General features: G+C 36.1%; 1 protein-coding gene across 1 annotated transcript in view; it reads right to left on the minus strand.

The window, feature by feature from the left end:
* Positions 1–1,091: 1,091 nt before the first annotated feature.
* IL1RAPL2 (interleukin 1 receptor accessory protein like 2) overlaps positions 1,092–23,092 on the minus strand; it is a 645,369-nt gene continuing 623,368 nt past the window's right edge. Inside the window, exons 9-10 of the mRNA XM_077146975.1 lie at positions 13,496–13,666; positions 1,092–1,809 (exon numbers count right to left, since the gene is read on the minus strand). Of these exons, the coding sequence (XP_077003090.1) occupies positions 1,112–1,809; positions 13,496–13,666 (869 nt within the window). The 3' untranslated portion in view covers positions 1,092–1,111. The remainder of the gene's footprint in view (positions 1,810–13,495; positions 13,667–23,092) is intronic.

A 23,092-nucleotide genomic window follows, 5' to 3' on the forward strand; every position in this document is an offset into this window, starting at 1 on the left:
AGGAGCACCAGGAATAGAGGTACTTCTATAGGAGACTTGCACACATAGCCAAGCAGATACTGTATATGTACAGAATAGTCTGTTCACAACTACATTTCATATGAGAATCACTGCAATTGCTACTCTACCACTAGTAAACATGAAGCATTTAGCACTTCATTGGTGAATGTTGTTCTATTAATTATTTTCTATTGCTGATGTTTGCAGTCATTATGTATTTAAATTCAAATTCCAACAATGCTGAACAAAAGTAGGAAGATGCTCATATATCCATTCAGAGCTTAGAGCAGGTTAAGAGATTATTTGGGGAAAAAAACACAAAATGTGAATTTGTTACAAAACAATGAAATGTGAACCTTAAAAGGTGTTTTCATAGTTGTAAAACTTTTGAAATTACCTAGAACACCATATGAGTTGTTTAAAATTATCTTAAAAGAGTCACTAGTCTGTCTCTTCATTTACTTAAGAAATGCAGTTTATCTGCCTACCAGTTTGCCTACAGAAGATGTGCTTCCTTAATTAAACTAAAACCTGTTATGATACGATTATTTTGTTTACAGAAGTTTTCCATTATGTTGAAGATGTTCTAAACATTTCGGTCACATACTATCTCACCTGATCTTCCTCTACAGTCTTCCAATTGGGGAACCTCAACATTGCTTTCTGGATAATTCCTAATTTTTCAGTTACTCTAAATAAGTTCTCTTTTCCCCTTAAACGTAGTTCAGAATTTTCAAATTCAATTATATTCTTTCAGTTTTCCTTATTTTAAATACTATGTAAATACTGAAATATTCATAAATATGAAAGACAGCTCACCTAATCAAGCTTTCCAGTCCATGTGGTACATTAAAACCTATTCTAAAATAATAGATTTTTTTTCATTTTCAGGAAGAAATCAAAACTCTTTTGGAACAAGGTACCCTACTACAAAAGCTGGTCCCCTGCCCCCACTATTCTAGAAATTTAAACAAAAATATTTAAGTATAAAAGCAACTTCTGCACCTTTTTCTTCAAACACTTTTTCAGACTCTCATAGAAGCAGTTTATGCTTGGTATAGCAGAAATTCTGCATGCTCACATAGCTGTGCAGAATAATTCAGAGTTTTCACTACCAAATATCACTGGTGATGCTAAGCTCTTTGGATGCTAATGGTAGTAAGGAACTGTTCCTGTGAAATTCTTGGGTATCCTTCAGTGTGTTATTAAGGGGTAGCTGTCCACTGAGTAGTGTTAGAGGCAAGTTACAATAAGTGTGCTGGTTGCCTAAGGAAGGTACTGGCAAGGTCGTGGTTGGCATCTCATGTTTATAACCTCTGCAACAGTGTCTCATTTGCATTGAGTCTGAATGGTGGAAATCAGACAGATCAGCTTGAGGTGACACCAGAGTTGCTGAGGTACTGGTCATGGCAATTGAGGGTATAGGCTGAAGTTCTCCAAAGAGTCCTTGTTCTGCAGAATCCAGAACATGGCACCGAGATAGCATATCATTTTTCTTGATGGGCATTTCATATATTAAGTGCTTCCAAAATTTAGAATTTAATTTGCTGCTTTTGGGTCCCTTCCATTTGATCAGGGACAGAAGTTTGATGCTGCGCTTTAGTGATTCCACTTCCTGGCAATTCACCTTCGCTTTTAATTCTGCACACTCAATCAAAATCACTTTGATTTCTCCACTGACTAGCATGTTATGGAGTCTGCTTTGCAATTCGAAAACACTCCATCCCCGTCTGAGAATATAGTCTGGAGTTAGCACGATAATAAGTCTTCTGCTTTGCTCAACACATCTTGTGAGATCTTCAATGTATGCTATAAATCACAGAAAGAAAGAAAGAGTAAAACAAAGACATTTCCAGCCTTTAAAGCATTAGGTTTGCTCTCTAGTATAAGTAAATATTCAGTGTTTCACTAAGGCACATCACATTTTCTTTCCTTGTATTACACATTCAGAAAGCCCATTTCCTTAAAAATATATTCTTTAAAAACATCTGCTTATAATTACTTTATTTCCCTTCAGACTTGCTTAACAATATTCTATTGGCTAACATAAACTCTGACTTTTTCAGAGTTTAAGTATATTTCAGTGATTTTTGTTTAATATTTTAATTCAAGGCAGGCTTCCATGCCTTGACTTATTTTAAGTGAATGAGCAATCAGTGGATTGATGAAAAGAAAAATAGAGGATTTTAATCAATGCAAAGTTAATATATTTACAGGTTAATTTGCCCCTCTCAGCTCCAAGTTTTCAACTACTAAACAAATACAGGATCTGAATGCACCAGGTACTTGAAAGATAATTGTGATATAGAGATGCTGGAAAATGTCTTGTAGAATTTTAATTTGTTTCTCAGAAAACCTATGAGTATTTGCAACTTAGGCCCTCCATTATGTCCTTCAAACCTGGAGCTAGGGAAGTGATGTGTGTGCCCACGAGTTTAAATTAAACAAGGTGTTTTTTGTTTGAGGGTGATGGAGTTGGAGTTGTGGGAGGATGGTGTGGAAGGAACAGTGAAGGAGGGGAGCCTGTTAACTGGGAAATAAGACTTTGTCCCACTGGTGGAACAATTCTGAAAGTGAGTTGAATTTATTATGGCCTTTTCGTGATAGAAAAACACTCAGACTGACTCTAAATTTATTTATCCCATGGAATAATCCTTTCGCAGTCATGCTTCTAATCGGCCAAAAAGAGAAACACACATGTTAACAAATGGAGAGTTGGATACAGGTGCTGCAACACAGAGAGAGCTTTACTAAATAAAGCGCAAGGCCTTGTCTAATGTACAGCGCCCTCTAGCAGAAGCGGTGCTTACAGAAGCATAGTAACATTTTTCATTGCAAACCTGCCAAGGTTACAGACTGCTTTTAAGGAATCACATCCAGTACATAGTACAGGGACCACCGAACAGCCCAATACAAGCCATTTGAAAAGAGCTTAAACTCATTTTACAGACGCTTTGTCTTTTCCAGGGTTTTATTTCCACCAATTGGCAGCATGAAAACCTTCACAAGTGAAAATGAGCACACTTTCTACACATCCTACAGATAAACAAGCAAAAAACTTTTTAAGAAATACACATAGAATTGCTATTTAACAATTTGTTGTTACTGCTGTTTTGATTTTTACTTAATACATTCCTCATACAATAATTACAATGATTGTATCTGAAGGGGATAATTTCTAAGTGGGTAGGCAACCTCTTAAAAATTTTAAGTGTTTTACTTTAGAAATTAGGTACTCAGGGGAAAAAATCAGCATTGATATCTGTAAAGAGAAGTGGGAAGAGAGAGAGAGGGAAAGAGAAAGAGAGAGAGAGGAAGAGAGGGCACTACATTAGTGGCATTGGGAGAAGTTATCACTCTTTAGTTATTCACTTAGAAACTGGTAAAACAGAATGGAAGAATAGAAAGTTTCAATAGGGTGGAAAAATATTATCCCAATGTATCAACAGCTCTGACTCTTCATTTTCTTCCTTTCTTTCTGCTCCCAAAAAGAAAGAAGTTATGTGGGAAGCTTCATCATTAGAAGTTGGATCTGTAAGATACAGTAAAATAAACTATCATGCATCTTTCCCATTATTATTTACCCTTTCTTTAAAAACAAACCAAAAAACCCAAACCCAGAATCGTGGGTCCCTGAAAACACAGTTTAACTAGGTAAATTATGAGTTAATTGCTAATTTCATAGGAAAATTCTTTATGAAATAGTTTACCAAGCTGTTACTTTGAATAGTGTTTGTAAAAATTGCATTTCTTAATTTAATTAAAAAATGATCTGTACAAACCTTGTCAGGAGCACTTTTGTCATATGAAGTATACCTAAATATATAACACTATTTCTGCATGTTGGGGTATTATCTACATTTACTTTGTTAAGTATGCTTTTAAAAACCAAACTGTATTTATATATATCTCTATCTACTTGAGGAAAAATTACAACCCAAGTGTTCACAGTCTGTAAAGAAACTATAGTTCAATTCCCAGTGCCTGTCCACGCGAAAAAACAAAAACAAAAACAAAGATACTATACACATACACACTAATTTGATTATCTGCTTTGGTTTTGGAATCCTCTTTCTGGAATGGGGAAGGGAATAGGGTAACAAATTTTTCCCCATTAGTATGGTTCTTTCCCCTTCATCCTTCTACTATATTTTGCCATTTCACAGTTAAGCAGAATGGGACTTATTAGGGACTCATTAGATAGAATTTACATTCGCCCCCAAAAGGAATGCCTGTCAGGACAGATCCCACTCAGTTCAGCTACACATGGTGTGGGTGTTGAAGGACACCTTGGAGAGAGGGAGTGGTCCCTGTCTCCTGCATACAACACTGGCTGTGCTTGTCTTGGCAAAGGCTAGTGGAGAGTTGAGGCAGCCATCCAGATAATTCCAGCTAAAAATCTGCTGTGGAAGAAAAAAGGTCTGAATTACCCTGGTTTGCCCTACATATACATTAATCATACGCACTGGAGTCAGACAGTCAGTACACCAAAATTTTGCCTTGGTAGATACAGCCCATGTGTCCCAAAGAAAACATGAACCATTTGCTTGGGCCTCAAATCTTGTGTTCCATTTCATTTGGTGAAAAACCAAGTGGAAGTTTTCAGATGTGAAGCCCACATTTCACATTTTGGGATGGTGATCAGTGGCTGGGCAGCAGCCTCAATGTTTGAAAGCTGTTGGGGAGGTGCCTCTAAGAGTACTCTGGCTCTAAGTAAAAAGAGAGACTGTGCCCTAGCTTCCATACTCTGGCTCTTGATCTGTTTTTCTCTCTATATATATTTTTTCTCTCTTTTTTTCTTCCCCCATTTCCCTTGTCTGCCTGTCTTTTATGTCCCTTTCTTTTTTCTCTTTTCTTAATCTTTTTCTTTTATCTCTCTTTTTGCTTTCATTCTCATTTGTTCTTTTTGCCTTTCCTCCTCCTCTCCTTCCATTTTTTTAAATCTCCTTCTGCTCCCTCCCTCCTTTCTTAAGTCCTTTCTTTCTTTCTATTTTTCTTTGGGAAAAAAAATAGGAACCCAATAAAATTAGGAAGAGGCCAAACAGACGTAAGTAATACTTTTTGCTTTCTAATCTTTAGCCAGGTAGTTATCGGCTTGAAAACAAGTACCCCAAATAATTTCCCCCTCATGCCAGGGTTACAGGTCTCTATCCAATGAGTGAGAATTGGAGTCTGAGCCATTAGGGCCATGTCCTATTTTTACATGTATATAAACTATACACATACAAACCAATGTGTTTTAAAAGTTTGAAGAAGAAGAAGAAAAAAAAGAAGCTGCAGATGCAATAGCAACATGAAAGACTGTATGTGTTCCACAAAGCATAAAATGTTTACCATCTGGATGTCTACAGAGAAGATTTCCTGGCCCCTGAATTAGAGACCAATCAGAGTATTTAGATTTGGTAAAGTTCCAAAATAAACCAAGCACAAACAGGTATCAAGTTAAAGCCAATACGAACCCATATACCAGCCCTTGGTTGGGCTGTGGTTTTGTGGGAGACATTTTAGAAGCCTTTAGAAACCATTTTAAAAGCTTGTTACCATGAAAAGAAAATGAGGAAATGTTTTTCAAAAAATTCTCTAAATCCACAGCACATATGGATACTCACTAAATCTTGCTCTAACTTATTCAGGAAAATCTAACAATTTAGTAGCAGGAATAACTTCAAAAGATGTTTTCCACACGTAAATGTAAAATATTTCATAAAGTAAAAACGGATTAGATCATATATTTACAAATTGTGATTTGAAGTAACTTATAATATTTTTAGAAAATACCATAGGGGAGTGTGTCTTGATACTCTTCTGTTCCTCTAGACAAGGCCAAGAAACCACATGAAATTATTAGACATGAAACAAAGCCAGCTACATTTAACCTATTTGTGATTTTCACAATTAGATACGGAAAAATCCCCTTGAAGGTAGTTTTGGAAGAGCTACTTAATTTGGTACAAATTAATTTTCCACATTATATGTGCAACTGCAAAGAACCTTTTGTCTATGCTGGAAGTTGACAGAAAGTTAGGAAAATATTCTAGAAAAAACTTCATTGTCAGTAGACTCTCCTTAGGATATATACCTATTAGAGAAAAGAAGAAAAAGCATGCTTGTAGCATCAATATTTGCAAAAAAAAGAAAGAAAGCAACTACCTAAACCTCACTAGAAAGCAAGTAAATTCCATTTTACAGTCTCTTTTGGGCAGTGCAAGGGTAGCTCACTGGTACTATCCTCACCCACCATGTGGGAGATGCAGGTTCGATTCCCGAACCCGGCACTCCTCAAAAAAAAAACTAAAAATAAAACAAAAAACCAAACTTCCTCTTTGGGGATGCAAGGGTAGTTCAGTGGTAAAATTCTCATGGGAGATCGCGGTTTGATTCCTGGTCTATGCATTTCCCCAAAAATAAAACGAACAAGCAAAACAAATAAACAAAAACAAACAAACAAGAAATTTAACAAATGGTGCTGCAATAATGGGATATTCACATGGAAAAATAATGAAATGTGACCCCGCCATTTGGCAGCCAAAAAAAATAAAATTCTTTTTGGGGAAGTTCTACAAACTAAAATTCTAGTGTATTTAGAGGAAAAGCAAGATTCAATCTAGAAGAAATGACTTGAAAATAAATTAGTAGGTCTCTGACACTTATAAACAAAGCAAAAACAGCAAATTGAAGGAGGAAATGAAGAGATAAAATAAAAGCAAGAAAAATGGTGGTCCCAATAAATTACTTCTAATAGGATGTGTATGCTTTCCCAAATGAACTCAGTACTATCATAATTCATATGTTCCCTGAATTAGGCTTTATATCTGCTGTAGATGTAGGCAGAAGGACTAGGGAGGAAAAGAAAAAATAAACTTTATATTCATGAATTTTCATGTGGACTTGTTACTGCCTAATAACCATCTGATTTCTCAAACTAATGAATTAGTTACTTACAAATTATTTTTGTGTTGCCACTTACACTTATGTCAAGTTCACTATTGGGGGCAATTAGAATATTTTTTTTTAAAGTTAAAAGCCAAGTACTTAACCTGTAGACAAAGGCTTAATTACTTTGCCGTGTTCAAATGGCAGTTTGATATGCTTATGTATAGTAGCCTTTCCTTAAATAGGCAAATCATTAGGATTAGACAGGATACATTAAAACAAATAATACTCTATTGATTTTTTTTTGGTGTTGATAGCTTTCAGCAACGATATTTATAAAGCTGTGGATTAATATATCAAGACTTACAATCAAACCTTAACTTTCTGACAGTGATTGAAATGGAACCCTTCCTATGGGTTTGTGTAGAGAAAACAGGAAAAATAATTTGTTAGTTGCTCCCAGCCCAGTTGCTTTCACCCTACCCATATATTTTTGTTCTCTCTCATCTTCCTTCTCTTCCTCACCTCTTCACCTAAAATAGAGGTGGATAATGGGGCACATTTGTGGAATATTAAAAGTAAATATAGTAACCATCAAAGAATCTGCAAAATATCCTTTCTCTTTTCTCCCTTTATCTCATGACCTAAAAACTTAAAAGTATAACTAATTCCAATCAGTGTAACATCACTGAATATGGGACAAGACTAATTCCTAGTTACATAGTTTTTTTCTTTAGCGCCTTCAGCACCTACGACAATTAATTTTATCCTGGTCTTTCAGTATTTTTTTAAAGGCTCTGTTTTTTATGTCACCCAAAGAGTAGATCACCTGACTGAAATTCTAAAGAATGGATTCTAACTCTACCTCAAATTTTCATAAGAAACCTTATTTCATTGACTTCAATGACATTTCTGGGCATATTGAAGTCTACTTCCCTCTCTCTTGACTCTAACATGAAAATAATGATGGGCATTTCTAATTTTATACCATATAAGAAGTAAATTGCACACAATGTGTTAAATTTTCAGTTATGCATGTCACCCTTGCCTCACACTTTTTCAGTCACTGACAACGGATTGCCTGGAAAGGGATTTTATTACTCCCCAGGGACAACTTACTTGAATGGTGTCCAACCTGCCTGACTATTAGAGGCACTATTGGCAATGAATACTTGCATACCCTGCACATCTATGTACAAAAATGTTTTTTGCATGCCTCACTTAAGAAGTGACTAGGGACCATCTGACAACAGATGTATTCTCCAGTCTTTTGCTATTTCATTATCAGCACAATCACATGGCTAGTGCTAAGCATTAATAACCGAAAGCCAGTTTTTTGAGGAATGACTTGCAAATGCAAGAATGTAATCAGGCATTATAATTTTTCCCATTAAATTACTGAAGGAGTGCTAGGATAATTGAGTGAGAGAAATGCACAGAAAATTGGACATGAAAACAAAGAAAGACAATTTGATACCAAAAGCCAAACTCATAAATTCAATTTCAATAGACATGGCTACTCAACCACTTGCATGACAAAATTCTTCGTTCATTCGTATCTTTCTCTGGTGCAGTCATGTGGTGGAACTTACACAGAGTACCTAATACTCTTCCTACTAATAGAAGGGAAAATTGAGTAAACGCCTTAGAAGTTTTTTTTTTTTGTCTTTAAATTTCACTTAGACATCAATAGTTTTATTTAAAACTTCAGTCAGAACTGGCTCAATTCATAATTGTTAATAAATATTGCATATGTACCTAAGCATCCTGCTTGATTTTTCTTATAAGCAAACAAAGGATACAGAGTTGGGCTATTTCTACTTTTATTCTTAGAATGCTATTTTCTCCATCTGACTAGTAGCCCTCAGCCCAATTCAATAATCTTTTATACATTTTTTTGTTTCTTAATCTCTGCGGAAACACTGAGATAAGATGACCCAAAAGCATAGGTGGTACTCATCCAAAAATGTCCCCAATCTCAGGATCTCAATTTCACAGCTGGGTTCTATTGGTCACATGTCTGCTTCTGAGCACATCTGTTCATTCCTCAAGGATCCACTAGGCCCCATGCACACAATGTGCTCTGTGTGGAGTACTTTACACAACAAAACCCAGCAGCTGCAGTGGTGAAGAAATCTCTACTTCTCAAGCTTGTGTCTCTAAGCGGTTTGAGTAGGAAGTTATCTATGTGGTTTTCTTTTGGTTGTCTGTCACTTCTGATATTCAGTTGCCTTTTGGCAAGAAAGTTGCTTTTGTATTGCTCAGGGACAGATGTTTCTAGCCTGGGAAAAGACAGAGAAAACTCTTCCTGGAAAGTATAAATTCTTGCTGCATTCAGGCACCCAACCTGTGAAAATACAAGGAATATCTTGACCACAGGCTCAAATATGGAAAGGTAGGTCATTGCCAGGAAAATAATGTCCCGATCTGAAGACTTTTAATTTCAGCATTTAGGAAAAATATCTGCATCAAATGTCCCCATCTCTGCTTGTTCATGATGGCCAAATGGCAATACTTCCCTAGGAGGGTATGTGAGAAAGGTACAGATACTTACATCTAGCTCACTTTGCAAAGTGATATCTTCATATCCAAGCTTTCTGAGAACTCTTGATTATGACAGAGAGAGAGAGAGAGAGAGAGAGAGAGAGACCGATTCATGTACTTTTGAAAACTGTATGCATTTGAAAGGTTTCAATGTTGATGGGGTTAAATTGGAATATGATGAGAGTGGCTTAAAAGAAAGTGAAGACATATCAAAAGCAAAGACAGTAAATATGAATGGGTTTATGTCATAGATTTCATTAATTTGATTCATAGAAAATTATTGTTGCAGATTAATAAAGATCTTATGAGGTCTGCTTTTATACTCCTCTAAGGCCTTTGCTAGTTTTTTTATAGGAAGAAATAATCTTCAGTCAATAAGTTTTAAATGATATGTGAGGGACAAAAACAGCTTATAATATTGTAACTAGGATTTCTTTCCCACAGGAATGTGTCTATATTTATATAGCATAAACTGCTAAATCTGTACCAATGGCTTCGAATACAGACCACAGAAGCTTCTTTAATAACACACAAACACCAAGTCCAACATTTTCTACTCTGTCATTCATGTGTAAATCAAGTATATTATTCATATACTTCATCAACTTCCTGAATGCATGCTAAAAATGCCAAGGAAATATTCGTTAATCATGATATGGCAACTGCTCAGCTAGCTCTGAAATGTTGATGGAAAAGAGAAATTGTCAAAAGGCCTTTTAAGAACCCCTAAAGTCTACACTCACAAATCGGAATTCAGAGACATGAATTTCCTCGTTCAGGAAGGAAGGATTAAAATCAAACACCCTCTGGTGGTTGAATCTTAAAACTGCATAGTTGGTAGATGGCTTATTTTGTAAAAAGAATCTTCCTGTGCACCATTAAATACCCAGGGTCTAAGTCCCTGCCTCAGTCCTACGGTTGTACAATCTCAAAAAAGTAAAAATGATCTTCCATGGACTATAACACCTCTGTCTATTGAGATGGCAGCATCATGGGTGTTTTTATGCTGAGTTCTTTTAGATGCCAGGGTAAACTCTCCTATCCCCTCTTATGAAGTGTGTGACAGTCCTCAATGCTAAAATCTTATAATTTTGAGCTAGGAAATGAAGCTTGTATAGGCCTCATATTCTATGTTCAAAGAGAACTTTCAAACTGTCCATGATATGTCCAAACAACCAATCAATTTAGCCAAACAACCAGTTGACTCAATGAGATTAAGAATATTTTAATACCCATTGGGTTAGATTGATACGGTGAATTTACTCAATTGACCTGTGACATTATCAAAACAGACTCTCCGGGAGCTCTAAAAGAACACAACTTTGCATTTCTCTAGTTATTTTGTTCTTACTCCATCCCCCACACAGTCTATGCTTAAAGATTTACACAAAAAATATTAAAAACTATACAGCAAACTAATGTATTAGGCCAAACATTAAGTAAAGGAAATTCTTCGTTCTTTCGTTTAGCCTCTGTAGGTATTCTTTCTAATATGTGAACAAATAAAAGCAATATACTTATTGGCTAGTTTTACATATTGAGAACATTTCTATAAATTAACCACATTTTATTCTTTCAGTAGAAAACTCTTTCTTAGTTTTCATATTTATCTTGTTTAGGAAAATTTTCTTTCAGATACTGCCATGTAAAAATGTAAACACTTATTTATTTCATTCTCATTATTTTTTTTTGAAAATAATGCTAACAGAAATAAGCACACATCTATGGAACACTCCATGAAGTCACGACATCTGCTAGATGATGACTGGGATATGAAGATAAATGTGATACAGTCCCTGTCTTCATGGAGCTCATAATATTGCTGAATAAGCAAGATGTAATAGATGGAAAGCTACAAAAGTTATACAAGAATACAGAAATATCACAAGACTATAAAATTTATAGTTAAACAAGAGATTAATAGTCTAAGTACTATAAACTCTCTGATTGGAGAAATTATTATGGACTTTTCATAGAAGCAGTGATATAAAGAAGTAGCATGGGATTTGTAAAGGCAAGTAAGACTAATGTGATCAATAGTATTACAGTAGGGATACACAATCAAAGGCACAGTAGGTCAAAATGGTTGGCTGGAATGGAGGTACCAGTAGGAGAAAGGTAAGAGGAAGACAAGGTTAGGGAGATAAATCCGGGGTGGTTCCAGACTATAGAAGTGTTTAGCTATGGGTTATGGATTTTATCCTATAGGAAATGGTGAACAATTAAAGGTTGTTGATGAAGGAAGTGACATAATCAAAGAGATACATGATTCAGTGGGGCTAGATGGCTGGAAAGAATGACACGGGAAATGGAAAGATAATCTGCCTTGCAGGAGTGAGGGAATTAGGGCCTATACTAGGATGGTAAAAGTGGGAATGGAAAAGATGCAAGGGGCATTGGATTTGGGAGAGAGATACAGAAGAATAAAAAAATGACAGTGCAATATCAGGATGCTCCTCAGGTATCAATCAAAATGGAAGTGGTACATCAAGAAATGAAAAGTGGGGGAATTACAGAAAGGAAAGAGCAGAGAACCATAAGAATATGGGAAGTTTTTACATTTTTGAGATAGGAAAATAATGGGCCAGTAAATATGCTCTTTGTTCCATTCAGTGCATGTGTTAAGTGCACATACTCACATGTGCATACAAATAGGCATTGAAACACATGCACCCTGAAAAAATAGATTAACAACCAAATTCAGCTTCAATTTATCTCTTGGCAATTTAGTGACCACAGTGGACACCTGATAATCTGAATAAATATTACTGAAAATCAACTTGATCTTGCAGAATGAAGAACCAGAGTCAAAAAGATCTAGGTTCTAATCTCAGCTCTACCATTTGTCAGCTGTCTGATTTTTTACTTCTTTGAGGGTTTATTTCCTCATTTGTAAAATAAGGATAATAGTACCTGCCTTCTCCCAGCATAGGGTTATTGTAAAGATGAAATGAGATAATGAATGTAAAATTATTTTGTATACTGTTAAGTACAGAAAAGATAAGCCTTTGTAATTCTGTTATCATCATCTGGGTCTAAGTTACTATGTTCCGATTTGTGGTTATCAACTCAATTTACCCATCTCAAAGATAGTAACAGACACATATAAAAATTGATTAAAACATATTTGTTTTCCTTCAATGGCATTTGAGATCTCTGAAGACAGAGACAATATCCTAGGCTCTCTACTAACCTTATGCTTTATTCTGCTGCATTACTCTGTACAGGGCTCTGAACATTAATAGAAACAAAATATATATTTGATTTAAATGGAATTTCTTCTTAATTCCAAAATGTAGCTTCCAGCATGTAGCATAATTTTAAAGTAGCCCACAGTATCCAGCACTTATGGAAAATAATTTTAATACACAGTGAATGTGCTGTACCCAATGGCCTCATATAATTTTTTTTTGTATGCTGTATGGTAGGGTCACATTTCATTCTTTTTCCATGTGAGTAACCCGTTATTGCAGCACCACTTGTTGTTTTGTTTGTTGGTTGGTTGGTTGTTTTGTTTGTTTTTTGGGGAGAAGAGGCCAGGCCTCCCACATGGAAAGCAAGAATTCTACCACTGAACTACCCTCGCACCCCGTCATATGACTTTTAAAGTAGATTTTCCCCATAAATCTGAGAGCGAATGAGTAACAAGGCATAATGTGCAACAAGGTTGAAAGGCATAATTCATTGTTATTAGTGATAATTATTGTAGGTATAAGCAGATGCACAATGATAGAATACCATCTTTTGGAGCTGAAACACATTGAGAAAGCTCTTTCTTATACAGAATATTTTTTGAAAGTTATAATTTTTCTTTTCTAAGAACAAGGCAAAATAATAAAAAGTACCATTAAGGCACAAGTGCAATTTTAAAGCTATAACTAAAATACAAGTTAGAGTGCCTTATAAAAAAAATCACACGCTAGAAAATCAGAGCACAGGCATTGGGAAGAAATTTGAATTTAATAAAATCTTCTGTGAGAAGCAGCTGTATAAATACTTGGTTCTAACATATGAACTCTCAATATAACTTCCTAAAAGAAACCAAGCATTTTAAAATGTGAAATGTGAAAGTACTTACTTCCACTTGGAATCAGGTCCCTTTCTGGGATGAAGAGTTTATATCCATAGTGCTTTTCCAGAACATCTGGCAGTATTTCAAGAGCAAACTGCTCTTCTTCAGGATTTTCACAGTCTAAAGTATCTTGGTCCACTTTTGTGTAAGAGAGATAGGCATCATACTCTTTGTTGTCTTAAATGTAAAAAAACAACAAAAGGATTGTAAGTATTAGCAGGTTCTTTTTAAATACTAAAAATCTCACCCACTAGCAGGCTGGAATAAGCACTATACTTAATGAGTGGCTTCAATAATGGGAAAAAATGAGCCAAATGCCAAGATATAGGAAATCTGGTCCATTTCAAAATGATCCAGTCACATTACATGAAATGAAATTGTTATGCATTAGGCCACCTATAGCCAGAACTGAATAAAAGACAGAATCATTATTTGTGTCTCTTTCAGTGACTATACATATTTCGATTTTCAGTGATGTGTGAATGATTAGCTCAGTGTGTTTGAATGCAGGACTAAATGGATTTGAAACCTTTCTGTGCCAGTTGGCTAAGCTCTGTTACTTGCTGACAGACTATACCTTGTTTGCACAAATATGTGCAAGAGATCCAAGAGGGGCTGAACCCTATAGTGTGGAAGATCAAAATAATCCAGCCTTTCTCCTGGAGACACTACTCACAGCACAAATCATACTTCCAGTTGGTTAGTATTGTCATCGTCATATACAAAAAGCAGTTCATTACCAAATATGAGAGACAGCTGCTGGGTTTTATATAAGTGCATTGCCTGTTATTTGTGTTCAATCCATGGCCAACTAATTTGACACAACCTTCCAAAAGAAGCCTTTGTTTCGAAATATACATCCTTCCAGCATTGCCAAATTCGGTTCTCCCTTCATACATTTAGTCAGGGAGTTAACTGTGCTTTACGAGTGTACTTTGTCCTTTGCTCTACTGGTTCAGAGCCAGCCTCTCCAAAGAGAAAATGTGCATAAGTACATGTACTTTTTTTTCCTGAAGAATATTAAAGAACACAGCAGGTTTTAGCAGGACAGCACTGGAAAAGTTGTTGAAGTAACCTAAAATTTCCATTATTTATAGAATATATATATATATATATATATATATATATATATATATATATATATATGTATTTTAAAAAGTTAATCCCATGAGCATAATTTTATATGGAACTATTAGTTCTTATTAAACCCAGTTTTCTATGAATATTAACTTTAAAAACTGGCAAACATGCTGGGATGTCTTTTTTTTTTTAATATTTTTACTGAGAATGCACATACATGAAAGTTCAATCATATTGTATAATCAATGGCTCACACTATCATCACATAGTCCTGTATTCTTCACCCTGACCATTTTTAGAACATTTGCATCACTCCAGAAAAAGAAAAAAAATGGACTTATATATATCCCATACACATTAAACCTCCCTCTCATTGACCCCAAGTATTCAACTTACCCAATTTTTACCCTTTATCTCCCACTATTATTTATTTATTTTATCCATACTTTTTTTCTCATTTGTCCATACCCTGCATAAAAGGAGCATCAGACACAAAGTTTTCATAATCACACAATCACTTTGTAAATGCTATATGGTTATGCAGTCTTCTTCAAGAATCAAGGTTACAGGAACACAGCTCTACAGTTTCAGTTACTTGCCCTCTAGCCACTCCAATAAACTAAAAAGGGATATATGTATAATACATAACAATAACTTCCAGAATAACCTTTCGAATCTGTTTGAAATCTCTCAGCCACTGAAAGTTTATTTTGTCTCATTTCACTCTTCCATTCCGATGATGCCAGAAGTCAGGCCCCACACTACCATGGAGAGTTACGCTTCTGGGAGTCATGTCCCATGTGGGGGGGGAGCAGTGAGTTCACCTTCCCAGTTGGAAAGGCCCTCCCACGGCTACTCAGGCATAATTATCAGTAGGCTTAGTCTGTCCTTTACAGGAATAATCTTCATGGGGCAAGCCCCAAGATTGAGGGCTCAGTCTATTGAATTTGTTGTCCCAACTGCTTGCAAAAATATCAGAAATTCCATAGACGGGGAAGATTAACATTTTCTACTTCTTCCGCAGTCTCCTAAGGGGACTTTGCAAATATTTTTCTATTCTCTACCCAAATTACTCTGGGATATATTGGAGCATCACACTAACCTGAACAAATCAACAAGATCTCACACTCTATTCAGGATTCCATGTAACTACAGTGTTCAAGTAAACTGACACACCAATTAAATTAGATAGTGTGTGCCTCAAAACATAAATTTTGCATGAAATAATAATTTCTCCTTTTGATGTTGCACAGAGGTTGTCTCTAGACAAAGTCTGATCACTCTTTCAGCTTTTTTTTCTTTTATGTGAACGGTTTCTCTTTTTTTTCACTTTTTTATTGCATAGTACAACATATATACAAAGCAAAGAAATAAAAAAGCAATAGTTTTCAAAGAACTCTTCAACAAGAAGTTACAGGACAGATCCCAGGGTTGTCATGGGCTACCATATGATCCTCTCAAATTTTTCTTTCTAGCTGCTTCAGAATACAGGAGGCTAGAAGGTTTAAATATTTTTTATCACTACAATAGACTGTTTTTCTTTCTTTTTGTGTGAAAAATAACATATATACAAAAAAAAGCCATAAATTTCAAAGCATAGCACCACAATTAGTTGTAGAACATATTTCAGAGTTTGACATGGGTACAACTCCACAATTTAAGGTTTTTAGTTCTAGCTGCTCTAAGATATGGAGACTAAAAGAGATACCAATTTAATAATTTAGCAATCATATTCATTCATTAAATCCTATCTTCTCTGTATAATTCCACCATCCCCTTTGATCTTTCTACCCCTCTGTTTAGGGATGTTTGAGCCATGGCCATTCTAATGTTTTCATGTTGGAAGGGTCTGTCACTAATATGGGGTAGGGTGATGGAACTATCTGATATTCTTGAGAGGCTGGGCCCTCTAGGTTTGAGGACTTACCTGGTCCAGGAACACATTTGGAGTTTACATATTTCTGGAAAGTTATAATAGCGCATGAAACCCTTGTGGAATCTTATATATTGCCCTAGGTATTTTTTAGGATTGGCTGGAATGGTCCTGCTTGGGGTTTGGCAAGTTATGATAGGTAGCAATGTCTAACTGAAGCTTGCATAAGAGCAACCTCCAGAGTAGCTCTCCACTCTATTTGAACTCTCTCAGCCACTGATACCTTATTTGTTACACTTTCCCCCCTTTTGGTCAGGATGGAATTGTTGATCTCAGGGTGCCAGGACCAGACTCATCCTGGGAGATATCTCCCAAGCTGCCAGGAAGACTTTCATGGATGTCATGTCCCATGTAGGAGGGAAGGCAATGATTTCACTTGCAGAATTAGGCTTAGATAGAGGCCACATCTGAGCAACAAAACAGGTCCTTCAGAAGCAACTCTTAGGCATGCCTATAGGTAGGCTAAGCTTCTCCACTACCTACATAAGCTTCACAAGAGTAAGCCTCAAGATGAAGGACATGGCCTGTTGATTTGGGTGTCCCTATAGCTTGACGCAGTATCAGGGAATTTCCTCATGATAAAGTTTAATAGTTCCATGTTTTTTCTCCCATCCCTCAAGAGACTTTGCCAATACTCTTGATTATCTGCTTAATATAGGCTAAGATGTATCCAGGCATTACATTAAGCTACACAGAATCAAAGGACCTCTTTCTTGTTCTGGGCTCCCTGTGTTTCAATTGTTCAAATGAGCTATACAGATAGGTTGAGTTAGATTATGTGCTACAGAAAATTTGGTCTCAAAGAGTATGCATGGTTCTAAAATACAGACATTGTCTTACTTACCCCTGTGTTCTGATTAATTTAACCCCAACTTGATTGACTTCATTCTTATCTCTAAATATCAGTATTTATATAAACAGCATCTCGAAACCCAGACATAATAATTATCACTGCTATAAAAGTTTACAATCTAGGCCCCTGTTTTCTTGTAAGCATTTTGTAAAGGAGACCATACCATTGTTGTTCTTTTGTGTCTGGCTTATTTTGCCTCACCAAATGTCCCACATGTTCATTCACATCATTGCTTGCCTCATGACTTGTGGAATCAGTGCTATTGCTTGGCCATATGGCAACTTGATATTTAGTTTCCTACAGAACCGCCAGACATTCTTCCATAGTGGCTGCACCATTATAGATTCCCACCAGCAGTGAATAAGTGTCCCAATTTCTCCACATCCTGTCCAACATTTATAGCTTGATTTTCTCAAAGAACCAACTTTTGGTTTTATTAATTCTTTCTATTGTTCTTTTGTTCTCCCATTAATTTATTTCTGCTTTAATCCTTGTTATTTCTCTTCTTCTATTTGCATTGGGGTTAGCTTGCGGTTCTTTCTCAAGTCCTTCCAGGTGAGTAGTTAAGTCCTCGATTTTTGCTCTTTTTTGTTTTGTTTTGTTTTTTTAAATTTTTTTATTCTTTAGTATCTCGTATATACAAAGCAAAGAAATAAAAAACCAATAGTTTTCAAAGCATTCTTCAAAAAGTGGTTACAGGATACATTCCAGAGTTTGTCATGGGCTACCATCTGATACTTTCATAGTTTTCCTTCAAGCTGCTCCAGAATATAGTAGGCTCGAGGGCTTAAATACTTTTTTTTATCATTACAGCCGACTTTTTTTTCCTTCTTTTTTTGGTGAACAATAACATATATGCGAAAAAGCTATAAATTTCAAAGCACAGCACTGCAATTAGTTGTAGAACATATTTCAGACTTTGACATGGGTTACAATTTCACAATTTTAGGTTTTTAGTTCTTGCTGCTCTAAAATAATGGAAGCTAAAAGAGATATCAATTTAATCATTCAGCATTCATACTCATTTGTTAAGTCCTATCATCTATGTATTCTTGTTTTTTAATATAAGCATTTTGGGCAATAAACTTCCCTCTCCGCACAGCCTTTGGCTCATCCTATAAGTTCTGGCAAGTTGTATGCTCATTTTCATTCATCTCCAGATAGCTACTGATTTCTCTAACAATTTCTTCTTTGACCTGCTCGTTATTTAAGACTGTGTTATTTAATCTCCATATATTTGTGAAGGTTCTCACTGTTTGGTGGGTATTGAGATCCACCTTCATTCCATCATGATCAGAGAAAGTGCTTTGAATAATTTCAATGCTTTTAAATTTATAAAGACCTAACTTGTGCCCCAGCATATCAGTTATCCTGGAGAATGTTCCATGAGCACTAGAGAAGAATTTATATTCTTGTGTTTTGGGATGCAATGACCCCCAAAATTAGTCTGTTAGGTCTAATTCACTTGTCAAGTTGTTGAACTCTGTTTTGTTGTTGATCTTCTGTCTGGTTGTTCTATCTGTAGAGGAGAGTGGTGTATTGAAGTCTCCTACCATTACTGTTGAAACATCTGTCACTCCTTTCAGTTTTGCCAATGTCTGTTTCATGTACTTTTGAGTTCCTTGATTGGGAGCCTATACATTTATGACTGTTATATATTCTTGGTGAATTGTTTCTTTAATTAATATATACTCTCCTTCTTTGTTTCTTATGATGTCTTTACATTTAAAGCCTATTTTGTCCGATATTAACATAGCTGCTATTGCTTTCTTTTGGTTACAACTTGTGTGGAAAATCTTTTTCCATCCTTTCACTTTCAATCTATTTGCATCCTTGTGTCTAAAATGAGTCTCTTGTAAGCAGCATATAGCTGGATTATATTTCTTAATTCATTCTGCCAACCTGTATATTTTAATTGGTAAGTTTAGTCCAGTAACATTCAAAGTTATTACTGAAAAGTGTTTCTTGAATTCACCGTCTTGTATTTTTATTTTATTTGTAAGATCTATTTATTCACTTCCTTCTTTCTCTTTGTATTCTTTAAATTACCCTTAGTGGTACTCTTTGATTCTGTGCCCTCCTCCAGACCTCCCTCTCCTGTCTTTTGTTTTCAGCCAGCAGAACTCCTTTTAGTATTTCTTATAGAGCTAGTCTCTTTTTGACAAATTCTTTTAGGATTTCTTTGTCTGTGAAAACTTTAATTTCCCCCTCAGTTTTGAAGGACAATTTAATGGGGTACAGAATTCTTGGTTGGAAGTCTTTCTCTTTCAGAATCTTGAATATATCATACCACTGCCTTCTTGCCTCCATGGTGCTAGCTGAGTAGTCTGAACTCAGTCTTATTTGATTTCCCTTGTATATAGTAGATTGTTTTTCTCTTGCTACTTTCAGGATTTTCTGCTTCTCTTCAACATTTGACAGATTGATTAGTATGTGTCTTGGGGAAGGCCTGTTTGGATTTATTCTGTTTGGAGTTCGTTGGACTTCTTTGTCTTGTATATTTATGTCCTACATAAGGGTTGGGATGTTTTCCCCCACTATATCCTCAACTACTCTTCCTAGTCCTTTACTCTTCTCTTCTCCTTCTGGGACACCAATGATTCTTTTATTTGTGTGCTCTGTTTTGTCTATCATTTCCTTGAGATCCAATTCAAATTTTTCCATCTTTTTTGCCATTTTCTGTTTTGAGTGTTTGAAATCAGTTATCCTGTCCTCTACATTGCTTATTTTTCTTTCTGTCTCTTCAAATCTGCTGTTGTGTGCCTCTAGTATGTTTTTTATTTGCTTGTTTGTCTGTTTGGTCCATGGTTTGGGAATCAAACCTGGGTCTCCCGCATGAAAGGTGAGCATTCTACTATTGAACCAACCACACACCCTCTGGTCTGTTTTTTTTTAAACTTTCTTTATTGTACAGTATAATATATGTACAAAGCAAAGAAATAAAAAAGCAATAGTTTCCAAAGCACTCTTCAACAAGTGATTACAGGATAGATCCCAGAGTTTTTTGTGGGTTACCATATGATACTCCCATATTTTTCCTTCTAGCTGCTTCAGAATATAGGAGGCTAGAGGGTTTAAATACTTTTTCATCACCACAATCGACTTTTTTTCCTACTTTTTTGTGAACAATAACATATATACAAAAAAGCTACAAATTTCCAAGCACAGCACCACAATTAGTCATAGAGCATATTTCAGACTGTGACATGGATTACAATTTCACAATTTTAGGTTTTTACTTCTAGCTGCTCTAAAATACTAGAGACTAAAAGAGATAACAATCTAATGATTCAGCATTCATATTCATGTGTTAAGTCATATCTTCTATGAATAATTCCACCATTACCTTTCATCTTTCCATACCTCTCATTGGGGTTGCTTGGCCTGTGGTAATTCTAAATTTTTGATATAGGAAGGGTCTGTCAGTAATATGGGGTAGGGAGATGGAACTATCTGATGTTCTGGAGAAGCTGGGTTAGGTTTCAGGACTTATCTGGATCAGGGATTCATCTGGAGGTTGTAGATTTCTGGAAAGTTACTCTAGTACCTGGAACTGTTTTGGAATCTTATAAATTGCCCTAGGTGTTCTTTAGGATTGGCTGGAATGGTCCTGGTTGGGGGTTGGCAGGTTATGATAGGTAGCAAGGTCTACCTGAAATTTGCGTAAGAATAACATCCAGAGTAGCCTCTCAACTCTATTTGAACTCTCCCTGCCACTGATTCTTTATTAATTACATTTTCTTTCCCCCTTTTGGTCAGGATGTAATTGCTGATCCCATGGTGCCAGGTCTGGATTTATGCCTGGGACTCATCTCCCACATAGCCAGGGAGAGGCACTGGATGCCACTTTCACCCCTGGATGTCATGTCCCACATAAGGGGAAGGGCAATGATTTCACTTGCAGAGTTGGGCTAAGAGAGACTGAGGCCACATTTTAGCAACAGCAGAGGTCCACCAGCAGTGACTCTTAGGCATGCCTGTAGGTAGTCTAAGCTTCTCTGCTGCCTACATAAGCTTCACAAGAGTAAGCCTCATAACTGAGGGCATTGTCTATTGATTTGAGTGTCCATTAAGTTTGACACAGTATCAGGGGATTCCCTTACAGTAAGGTTTAATAGTTCCATATTCTTTCTTCCCTCCCTCAGAGGAGTTTGCCAATACTTTTTGATTATGTGCTTAATATACGCTAGGATGTTTTCAGGCATTACGGTGATCTATACAGGATTAAAGGAACTCTTTCTCATTCTGGGCTCTCTCTGTTTCAGTTGTTCAAATGAGCTATACAGATAGGTTGAATTAGATTATGCACTTCAGAAAATTTCAGTTCCAAATCACATAAATCTTCCATTGATCTCAAAGCGTATGTGTGGTTCTAAAATATAGACACTGTCTTCCTTACCCCTATGTTCTGAATTACTTCAACCCCAACCTATTCAGATTCATTCTTATCTTAAAATATCAGGCTATATATCTAAAACAGCCTCCCAAAATCCAGAAGTAATAATCACCACTCTGGACTTAATGTGTCTGCTCTAAAAGCTTAAAATCTAGGCCTCCTTTTTCTTATAAGCATTTTCTAAAAGTAACCATACCATTGTTGTTGTGTTTTTTTGTTTCTGGCTTCTTTTGTCTCACCAAATATCCCACATGTTCATTCACATCGTTGCATGCCTCACACCAATGTCCCTTTTTGCAGCAGCACAGCCTTTTTTCATAAGTGTACACCATCGTTCACCATTCTACTTCTCCATCAGTGCATCCTTCAGCCACCTACATTCATTGGGCATCATGTAGAGGGCCTAGAGTCCACAGTCCATCAACATTCTCAATTTTAGATAAGTTCATTGTTCCCAAGAGACAGAAAACCAATAAACACACCCTTTCCAAATAGGAAATCTAAGCCTCCTCTTAACTCTTGTCCCTCATCCCATTATTTACCTCTGCTGTTGCTATGGTTTCCTTTTGAACTTAGCACAGAGCATGCAATAACAGCTATCCCCCTTTATATCTTGTATAAAGAGTGTTTAAAGACTTAAGTACTCTTTATACAAGAATCATATCTTTAAAGTAATTCTTACAAGAACTCATTCATATTTCTAATGTGAGTCAGTGGGACATGTAGGTCTATACAACCCCTTTCAAGCTTGTTCATCTTCAGCATGGTAATATTACTTCTAGACCCACTAGAGTATCACCTTAGGTCCTATCTACTCCCTCACATTGAAGTTCAACATCATTAGCTAACAGTTCCCCCATCTCTATCTTCTATGAATCTCTAAGTCCCCTGTATTCTATAAGTCTCTGATTATACCTTTATGCTAGTCATAAAAGTGGAATCATACAATATCTTTCCTTCTGTGTTTGGCTAATTTCATTCAGCATTATGTCCTCAAGGCTCATCCATCTTGCTATGTGCTTCAGGATGTCATTATGTCTTACTGTTGCATAATATTCCGTCATATGTATATACCACGTTTTGTTGATCCACTCGTCTTTTGATGGGCATTTGTTGTTTCCATCTTTTGGCAATTGTGAATAATGCTGCTATGAACATCATTGTGAAAATGCCTGTTTGTGTCATTGCTTTCAGTTCTTCTGGGTATATACCAAGTAGTAGTATTGTTGGGTCATAGGGAAGCTTGATATTTAGTTTCCTAAGGAACCGCCAAACAGTCTTCCCATAGTGGCTGAACAATTGTGCATTCCCACCAGCAGTGAATAAGTGTCCCAGTTGCTT

This window comes from Tamandua tetradactyla, chromosome X, assembly GCF_023851605.1.
Source record: "Tamandua tetradactyla isolate mTamTet1 chromosome X, mTamTet1.pri, whole genome shotgun sequence".
NCBI lineage: Eukaryota > Metazoa > Chordata > Mammalia > Pilosa > Myrmecophagidae > Tamandua > Tamandua tetradactyla.